Raw genomic sequence first — 10,405 nt, 5'->3', positions numbered from 1 at the left:
AGGGACACGGATGCTGTAAGTGAAGACAGTTTTAGTATGGAAGGGAAAAATGTGGCGGCACAGGCTTGCAGGGCTGAAGGGTCTGTTTCTGTGCTGTATTGTTCTTGGAAGGCTGAGAATGAAGGACTAACTCAGCAGATCCTGTGAACAAAGAGAGCGGAATGCTTTCCTGGTTTTCCCTCAATCCATGTGTTTCTTTTCCTCTTGTCCATCCCTGAGTGTCTGTGTGGGAAGGGGTGAGGTTACAAGGGAATTAAAGCTTTAGTTTGTAGTGTTTATACTGATGGCTGCCTTAAGTGTCCAGTAACTTATAATAATAATAATTCTTGTTAAATGTAGAAACTTGGTCTGTGCTTTTTATCAACATCGGCCTCAAAATCAGATAATTGAGGAACCTTTGTGTATTTTTAAAAATACACTTGAACTTTAGTGGGAGGTCTGGGAATAACAAGACTTGATTTCAGCGTGGTAACCCCAGGGAGATGTGACACTATGGCTTCGCTACCAGCTATTAGCCAAATATATCTATAGGTTAATCTGCTAGGGTCAATTGTTTGATGTTTTTTGCTTTATTATCAGATGGGTGAGTTTTTTGCAGAATTGTATAGTCCAGGAATTTGTGTACCTTGGCAACATATGGTGGGTGGCACAGTGGCTCAGTGGTTAGATGCTGCCTCACAGTGCCAGGGTCCCGAGTTCGATTCCAGCCTTGGGGGACTGTTTGTGTGGAGTTTGCACATTCTCCCAGTGTCTGCGTGGGTTTCCTCCATGCGCTCTGGTTTCCTCCCACAGTCCAAAGATGTGCAGATCAAGTGAATTGGCTGTGGTAAATTGCCTATCATGTTATGTGCATTAGTCAGAGGAAAATGGGCCTGGGTGGGTTACTCTTCAGAGGGTCGGTGTGGGCTTGTTGGGCCACACGACCTGTTTCCACACTGTAGGGAATCTAATCTAAAATCCCAGGCTATCATCATAGCTTACGGGATGGGAAGTCTTCTGCAGACACATCGTCATCAAACCCAACTTCTAAGCGACAGGAGTGAATTTCTCTGCCACCTACTCCTGAACAACCATCACTTTGTTCGTCTCTGGTTCTAATATCTCATCAAATACCTCTGTGTCGAGTATTGTGTGGTAACACGCGATTGAAGAGCCTGGGGAGATTTAATTGCATTAATGTTTTAATATGGATGCAATTTTTTGTTGTGCACTGACAGGGCTAGAAATAATTGTGACTCGGATTGTTCCGCCAAACCCCACGAAGAAGATTAGGATCACCGCAACACTGATTTATTTTCCCATTTCCATGTTCATAAAAATCGTCTCCAGCTTCAGTCAATGATTTAAAGAGTGCCAAATGGGAGGTCTTTGAGCTGATTGAAACCAGATTAAAAAAAGCCACTGAGTTGTCTCTGGTCCTGTTTTGAGTGAGCAGGTGCCTACACCAGTGAAGGCCCAGTTACTAAAATGGACACATGCTCTTTAAAAGATGACAAGAGTCTGTTTGAACCGTCTTCCTTCTGAACTGTACTATAATTGACATTCCTTACACATTCATTGTTGCGAAGAACATGAGAAATGAGATAACATACAGAGCAGTGGTTACATCTTTTACTGCTGTTCTACTGACCATAGAAGGTGACCTGGATTTTCACTTGTCTCTGTAAAGTTCACTGGAGCCTATAATACTTCAGCAATAGTCCAATCCCCAGTATAAGTAACCCTGAAAGGATGGCTAATCCCCGACGGACAATCAGTTGTTTCACAGATAACTGTTCTTGCACGTTCATTTTAGGGGCTGAGGTCTCTTCTCTCATTTGTCCAGTGTTAACATTATTCTCCACTGGAGTGGCATCTCCTACTGTAATGGCCGCAATGTTTCCTGAATGGACTTCTGTAAAATAAACAGTGTTCTTTTTTATTTATTTGTGGGACATCGATATCACTGGCTGGCCAGCATTTATTGCCTGTACCTAGTAGCAATTGAAACAATTGAGTGGCTTACTAGGCCATTTCCGAGTCCACACATTTCTGTGGGTCTGGAGTCGAATGTCAGCCAGACCAGGTAAGGATGGATGGCAGTTTCCTTCCCTATAGGGCAGGAGTGAACGTGATTGCATTTTCCTGACAATGGTTTCATGGAAATCAGTAGATTCTTAATTCCAGATACTTTTTATTGAATTCAAATTCCACCATCTACCATGGCAGGATTTGAACCTGGGTCCCCAGAACATTAGCTGAGCTTCCGGATTAATAGTCTAGCAATAATATCACGAGGCCATCACCTCCCCTATGCTGAAATATTGTGAATCCAGTCTGAGACCAGGAAATCAAGAGGTAAGTTTAACAAAAACATATTCCTAATGGAGGAACAGTGCTGAAGAGTGGGTGTCGATCAGAGATAATTACTGAATTATAGCTCCCCATGAGGGAGCTAAATATAAACTGAAAAATGAGAGAGTAATCTTCTTCAAGATTACGTAAGGGTTGAGAGTTGCTATCACAATAATTAAAAATTCTAAGCTGTTCACGACTCCTCCAATGTATTCCTACATACACAACTCCAATCGACCTACTGTAATTACACTCCTCTGTCAGGGCATGGGCTGTAGTGCTCCCGCAGGCTGGAGGGTGCATTACAGGGTGACAATTTTCCAAAGGCTGTTTCTTTTTTTTCTTTTTTTTCCTTTTTTTTAACCCCCACACTACCGCCTAACTGTGGTAGTGCTTATTTTTTCCCCAGCACTCATGGTGTGTGTGTGCAGGTGTGAGACACAGTGAGAGACACAAAGTGCATGAATCTTTATTCAATTTCCACCACCAGGAAGATAGGAAAACACCCGAGTGACCAGTGACAAGCACTGCCCTTCACATCAAAGGGCAGTGCTGTGTGATCAAACAGTGAAGGGGAGGGTGGGGACTAAATCAAAATAGAATTGGAGGGGGAAATAATGCACTCCACTCCCTGCGGCGCCCACCTCTCCCTGAACAACTCCAGGACACCCGGGCCCTAACGTAACCGCGGAAGAGGGACAGGCAGTCGGCCTTAACGACCCCCTCCACGGCCCGCTGCCTCGACCTGTTCATGGCCAGTTTGGCCAGGTCCAGGAGCAGATCCATGAGGAGGTCTTCAGACCTGCCCTCCCTCCTCCGTACCAGGTGCCCAAAGATCAGGAGCGTGGGACTGAAGTGCAACCAAAAGCAGAGGAGGAGGTTTTTGAGAAAATCAAAAAGGGAGTGCAAACGCCCACACCCAATATACACGTTGTCTACGGACTCCACAGCGCCACAGAACAGGCAGTTGGGCTGGGAGTCCGTGAACCACCACAATCTGCGGTTGCAGGGGACTGCTGCGTGCAGCACCCTCCATCCCAGATCCCCGAGAGACAGGGGGAGGACTCCCGCGTAGAGAGCCCTCCACTGGGGATCCCCACCACCCGGTTGCAAATGGGCACGCCAAGGCGTGTCCGGACGGTGGATGAGGGAGAAGAGGTGGACGGTGTGCAGCAGCAGTCTATACAGGGCCCTCCTTTTTACCCCCTGGAAGGGAACAAAACTAAAATTCCGGAGGCGGCTCAGGTTGTGGGGCACAGGCTCCCGCGGGAAGTACGGGACCTTGGGGCCAATGTGAAATTCCGGCCGGGCTGGGGTGAGTGCGGACGGGATCCCACCGCACACCTGAGCGTCCTCCAACTGGTGCACTACGTCGGGTCCGAGCACCGCCGTTTTGAGGCGTCGGATGGCTATGTCCAGCGGCAGCGTCCAGCCCAGGCCCCCGGCACCCAGCACGTCCCCGACCCTGGTCACCCTCGCCGCCGCGGCCCTCCCCTCCGACAGCCACTCGAACCCGCGAGTACGGAGGTGCGGATTCCTGAGCAACGGCTCCCTGACGACAGCCGCTACTCCAGCCGGAGGGTAGGCGTGGCGCGATTCGACCATGTTCCAGACAGTGATCAGGTCCTGGTAAAAGACAGGCAGCGTCTTGAGGGCGACCTCCAAACCGTCACGGTCGATGAACAGGAGCTGCGTGTCGTAGTTGAGGTTACGCACCTGGCGGAAAAAAAACGTCGCCAGGGCACACCACCTAGGAGGAGGCTCGACGTAAAGATATCGTCGCAAGGTCTGAAGGCGGAACGTTGCGACCTGGATGCAGACGCACACCAGCGACTGACCGCCCTCCTCAATAGGGAGACTCAACCTGCACAGCGACTCAGTGCATCTTTTTGTCCCAGAAGAAGTCGACCAACGTTCTCTGGATGTCAGCGACAAAGCCAGGAGGAGGGACCAAAGTGACCAGCCGGTACCACAGCATGGCGGCCACCAGCTGGTTTATGACCAGCACTCAACTCCTGTAAGATAGCACTCGGAGCAGTCCTGTCCAGCGGCCTGGGCAAGCCGAGACTTTGGCCTCCAGCTCCTGCCAGTTGGCCGGCCAGGATTCCTCAGCCGGGCTGAGGTAGACCCCCAGGTAGAGGAAATGGGTGGTACTCCAGCTGAACCCCCGTAACTCCTCCGGCAGAGAGTCCACCCGCCATGGACCGACCAGTCGTCTGGAACATTTGGCCCAGTTGATCCTGGCGGAAGACGCTGCCGAGTACACGGCCTGACACTAGCGCATCCTCCCCAGGTCAGCCGGGTCGAAAGGGTGTTTCTATCGTGTGTTCTGAAGAAGGGTTACTGGACTCAAAACGTTAACTCTGCTTTCTTCCCACAGATGCTGCCTGACCTGCTGAGTTTCTTCAGCAATTTCTGTTATTGTTTCCTTCATAAATATTGACATAGATATTTAGAATGACAAATACAAGGACAAAACATGGCCAAATGGAAATAGATAAATCGTGGAAAGGGACAATTTGGCAGAACTATGGGGGAGGAGCAACTGAGTCGAAGTCTGATTGGATATCCTTTTTCAAAGTGATAGCAGGGTCTGAGGGGCTGATTGGCCATGTTAGGAGGTGATTTAATGATACTACAAGTGTCTTTAATATCAGAAAGCAATTGCACTACATCCTTGGGATCAGAGAATGACAGATTGGGTGAACTAATGAGGGGATATAAATGGAGTGATTATCCAGAATGTCATCATAGCTCCTGTACATGATGTCACCTGATCACAATATCCAGCAGGAAATGCCTGTGTGAACTTGCACCACTGTGTCACCAGCGGGGCAGGAGGAGGCTGGGGAGGAGATTGGGGGGAGGGGGGATGGTGCTACAGTGGGCAAAGCTAGGGGTGGTCGTGGGGGATGTGGGGGAGACAAATGGAGGCTGATATTATCAGCCGCTGGAGGGTGAGTCTGAAGAGGAGACTGAGGTCACCAGACTGGGGAGTGGGAGGGAGGATGAGGCAGGGGAGGGCGAGGAGAAAATTAGGGGTGAAGCAGACCTTGCCATGCTCGATATTGTCTGTGGGAAAGGTCTCCTTGAACCTCCCACTGTTGCCTTTCAAGTCCTCCGCCCAGTCCCTCCAGCTGCCATATAGCCCATGGAGCCAGGAGGCCATGGTCAGTGGGGGAGTGGGGGAGGGCCGCTTCCTCTGCCCTGCTGTTCCACCTCCCCCCTTCACTGTCACTGTGCATTGTCTGCAAATTCAAACCTAATTCTTGGTTCATATCTTCATTAAATTAGCAAACGCAGGAATTTGATACAATATTAGCCATCTCACTAACAGGGACACCCATTAGAAGGGGTGGTACGGTGGCTCAGTGGTTAGCACTGTTGCCTCATAGCAGCAGCGACCTGGGTTCAATTCCCACATTGGGTGACTGTCTGTGTGGAGTTTGTACATTCTCCCTGTGTCTGCATGGGTTTGCTCCGGTTTCCTCCCACAATCCATTGATGTGCAGGTTAGGGTGAATTGATCAGGCTAAATTGCCCATTGTGTTAGTCAGGGGTAAATGTAGGGGAATGGGTCTGGGTGGGTTACTCTTCGGAGGGTCGGTGTGGACTTGTTGGGCCGAAGGGCCTGTTTCCGTACTGTCAGGAATCTAATCTAATTTAAATCACATAGTTCCTAACTGATTTTTAAAAGAAAAGTCATGGAATATGAGCATCGCCAATAAAGCCAACATCACACCCCATACCTAATTGCCCTTGTACTGAGGCTGTTTGGGGCAATTAAACGTCAATCACATCACCGTGGAGCTGGAGTCATATGTAGGTTTGCCCAGTTAATGTGGACAGATTGCCTTCCCTCTAATTTCTTCAATTAGTAAACCAAATGTTATATATTTATATTGAACAGAATCAATGAGAGTTTCATACTCACCATTACAGAGACCAGATTTTAATTTAACTTCCTTTTCAATTAGCATAATTTACATTCCACCAGCTGCCACAGAGGGATTTGAGCCCAGGTGCCAGGACCTCAGACTGGACCCATGGGGTTATTAATTTGCTGATATTACCACGGCACCACTCGTTTAAGAATATCGTTTGGTACTTCTATGTTCCAATGGCTAAAATCATTGAAAGATCAGTTTTATTTCAATTTCTGCTGAACTGGAATGAATATTTGTGAAGAGAATGAACCAGAGAAATGTGGATGCTGGGAATCTGAATCAAAACCAGAATGTGCTGGAGAAACTCAGCAGGTCTGTGGAGATAAATCAGAGATAACATTTCGGGGCTAGTTTTCCTCAGTTTTCTGTATTTGACAAGAATGACTATTTACTGAAAGTAATTAGCTACATTATGCTGTAAAAAAAACTCTTTTGTTTAAATCAGTAGTGTGATTCTCGGGTGGCATACCATTGTTCATAGCTGGTGAAATGTCCTCAGTTTGGCCACTGGAGAGATTGGGATAGGCGTCCACATTTTTCTTCACACCTGCAACAACTCTCGCCTTGAAACAAAACACACAAACCTTTCATTGAAAGGGAGACAGTAGGCTTTCTATTTAGAGGTAATCATAGGGAGGGGAGTCCCAGACTGGAAGCCATCAGGGGGAGTCACGACAATTTCCCCATAATCCTTGATTCCCATACTGATCAAGAATCTATCTCAATCTTTAATATATGCAAGGGTGCTGACCCCCAGCTCTCTGTTAGAGACAAAAAAAACCTGCAGATGCTAGAATCCAAGGTAGACAGGCAGGAGGCTGGAAGAACACAGCAAGCCAGGCAGCATCAGAAGGTGGAGAAGTCAACTTTCAGGTCTCAGTCCAGAAGAAGGGTTACACCCGAAATGTTACCATCACCAGATAATGCCTGGCCAGCTGTGTTCTTCCAGCCTCCAGCTTGTCTACCCCCAGCCCTCTTTGGCAAACACTCACAAAGACTCACAACCCTCTGAGAGAGGAAATTCCTCCTTATCTCAGCCTTAAATTGGTGCCCCTTTATTCTGAGACTATGCCCTCTGGTTCTAGGCTCTCTCATGAGGGGGAGACATCCCTCTCAGCATTTACCCTGCCAAGCCCACCCCCACCATATCCTGTTTCCTCAACTCTCCATCGGTCAGTGTTTTATGGGAGAACAACAGAAACAAGGCAAAGATGCTCTGAAGCTCCACTTGAAGTGTGGTGAGAGATGTTAATGATTGCGAGAAGTTTGCAATGTATCCATTGAGCTACATCACACTTTCAGCCCACGGTGGCTCAGTGGTTACTATTGCTGCCTCACTACGCTAGGGACCCAGGTTTAATTCCATCCTTGGGCAACCATCTGTGCGGAGTTTGCATGTTCTCCCTGTGTCTGTGTGGGTTTCCTCCCACAGTCCAAAAAATGTACAGGTTAGATGGATTGGCCATGGGCAATGCAAGGTTACAGGGATTGAGTGGGATGCTGTTTGGCGGGTTAGTGTGGACTCGATGGGCTGAATAGCCTGCTTCCACACTGTACGGATTCTATGAATGCTGCAGAAACTCAGTGGGTCTGCTAGTATCTGTGGAGAGAAAGCAGAGTTAATGATTCAAGTCTATTATGAACTGCAGTTCTGATGTTACAGTTCTGAAGAAGTCTCAAAAGCATACTGGATTTTAAAAGGTTAACTGTTTCTATTCCCACAGATGCTACCAGACCTGCTGAGTTTCTCCAGCATTCTCTACGTGTGAAAGCTACCATTAAAAGGAGCAAAGGCATGACATGTCTTGGGATTTGATTGCAGTATATCACAGAGTGAGTTGCATTTGTAATTCACCAGGGGGTAAATTCAGAGTCTACTTCACTGCTGATGGAGGTGGACCCTAAGAGAAGGTCAGACCCATTCCTGTTGGGAGGTTGGCATCATGGATGGATGGTGACCCAGAGACTCTCTGAGGAAGCCCCCCGGTGGCCTTGTGAAGAATGACCAAGAGAGGACAATGAGAGCCATGACGGCTGCTCGCTATCCCAGGCACTTCCCAAGGTGCTGTGTAAGGAGTCAAGGCATGGGAGGGAAGTGAAAAATGTAGGAAATCACTGATACAACAGTCAACTTCTATTATCTGTTCTCACCAGATTGGATGCTTCATTCCAGTTGATTTTGCAAATTACTATCTGATAGAAAACATACTGGAAAAAGACACAAATGATCATTCCGTACCAATAACCTGCAAAAGACAAATGGTGTGTGAATATCCAGGCAATTGTGTCAGATTTCCCCTCTTGTTTTCTGTTTTACTATATCTCTATGAGAGTGTGTTATTGTCCCGAACTGCTTCTGGAAACCTGTGTCTTTAATTTCTGAGAAGGCTCAGAAACCCTGTACTGTGAAATCCTGGCTGGGGAAAGGTTGTTCTGTCTGACAGAACCTTCACTGTGAGGGCAGGATTGTAGCCCTGTAACAGGAGGTATATTCTGGGTATTGTCAAACAGTGGAATCATGAATTTGAAACCAGGTAACAGATAGGTTATGACTTGAAACTGGCCCTTTACCATGTGGAGAACTTGTCAATCTTTAGCGATGGAGGAGCAGGGAAAGCAGAGCAAAGAGTTGGGGGGGTGGAGCAGCAGGAAGTTAGTCCCATTGTGGCATCAACAGAGCAGAAACCTGGGATCCCTGTCCTCTGTCACATCCTCTCACCAGAGTAAATGGACACCTGATGAAGTATACTACCTCGATTCATTTCCTCAAGTTATTGGCTCATGTTGCTAGCTGAATTCCACCTGTTTTGAATCCCTACTTGCCCTGGAGAAGGTGGTGAGCTCCCTTTCTGAATCACTGCAATCCTTAAGGAGGGAGTGCCAGAATTTGAAACCAGTAATGGTAAAGGAACTGCGATATGTTTCCAAATTAGGATGGTGAGAGGCCTTGAGGGTAACTTGCAAGTGTTGATGTACCGATGCATCTGTTGCCCTTCTCATTCCAGGTGGTTGACGTTGTGGGTTAAGGAGATACTGTCAGAGGGATCTTGGTGAATTACTGCAGTGTATCATGGAGAAGGTAACACTGCTGCCAATCTGCCTTGGGGACAGGAGGAACATGGAAAGGGGCCAATAGGATGCCAGTCAAGCAGCTTGTCTTGCCCTGGACGGTGCCCTTGATGATACTGAGCATCTTAAGTGTTACTAGTGCGGCAATTATCCAGGAAAACGGGGAGTATTCCACCACACTCCTGACGTGTACCTTGTAGTTGGTGAACAAGCTTTGGAGAGTCAGGAGACCAAGTTACCTACAACAGAATTCTCAGCCCCTGACCTGGCTGTTGCAGTCTGGAATGGAATAAAGGCAAAAGGAATCGTGATTAGGTGGTGCCAGGCTTTGACATGAAAAACCTAAAGATTGTGAGATGCTTTTGTGACATCTGCTGACCACAAACCTGTAGGAACCTGGTTTCTCTAGGTCCTTGTGATTCTGCTGTCTCACTGGCAAGTGATTATAGGTACCAAATGTCACCCCATTACTTAAAAAAGGAGTGAGAGAGAAAACAGGGGACTCCAGACTTATTAGCTTTCCATCAGTATAGGGAAAATACTGTCGTAAAGGACGAGATAAATAGACACTTTGGTGACAATGATCTAATTGGGCAGAGTCAGCCTGGAGTTCCAGATGGAAAGAGATCGTTGACAATAGTTTTTGAGGATGTTACTGACAAAACTGTTAAAGGGGAGCTGATGGACAGAGATACCATAAAGGTCAGTGTTGCATTAGCCTTCCTAATATCTTGCTGCACCTATATGTCAGCCTAAAGTGACTTATTGACAAGGATATCAAGGTCAGATTGTACATCTACACTGTCCAAACTCGGAGCAGTTGAGAAATACTCAGCACATCTGAGAATACTTCAATTTTCAGGAGGCCTTTGATCCAGTCCTCAACAGGAGGCTGGTTAGAATAATTAAAATTAGGAAGTAATGTACCAGCAAAAAGTGAGGACTGCAGATGCTGGAGATCAAAGTCGAAAGTGTGGTGCTTGAAAAGCACAGCAGGTCAGGCAGCATCTGAGGAGCAGTAGAACCGACGTTTCGGCCAAAAGCCCTTCATCAGT

At 47.4% G+C, this 10,405-nt stretch overlaps 1 protein-coding gene across 3 annotated transcripts in view; it reads right to left on the bottom strand.

The window, feature by feature from the left end:
- Positions 1 to 1,509: 1,509 nt before the first annotated feature.
- Positions 1,510 to 10,405, bottom strand: part of LOC122563928 (multidrug and toxin extrusion protein 1-like) — a 47,265-nt gene continuing 38,369 nt past the window's right edge. For all 3 annotated transcript variants that reach the window (XM_043718193.2, XM_087977250.1, XM_087977251.1), the window contains 3 exons: positions 8,433 to 8,527; positions 6,751 to 6,844; positions 1,510 to 1,894 (listed from right to left, as the gene is read on the bottom strand). In XM_043718193.2, coding sequence (XP_043574128.2) covers positions 1,671 to 1,894; positions 6,751 to 6,844; positions 8,433 to 8,527 — 413 coding nt within the window. In that variant the 3' untranslated portion in view covers positions 1,510 to 1,670. The remainder of the gene's footprint in view (positions 1,895 to 6,750; positions 6,845 to 8,432; positions 8,528 to 10,405) is intronic.

This window comes from Chiloscyllium plagiosum, unplaced genomic scaffold (assembly GCF_037043375.1).
Source record: "Chiloscyllium plagiosum isolate Xiang-an unplaced genomic scaffold, Cpla_swu_hap1 HiC_scaffold_31, whole genome shotgun sequence".
Lineage (NCBI taxonomy): Eukaryota > Metazoa > Chordata > Chondrichthyes > Orectolobiformes > Hemiscylliidae > Chiloscyllium > Chiloscyllium plagiosum.
This window is presented reverse-complemented; position numbering and strand designations above follow the sequence as displayed.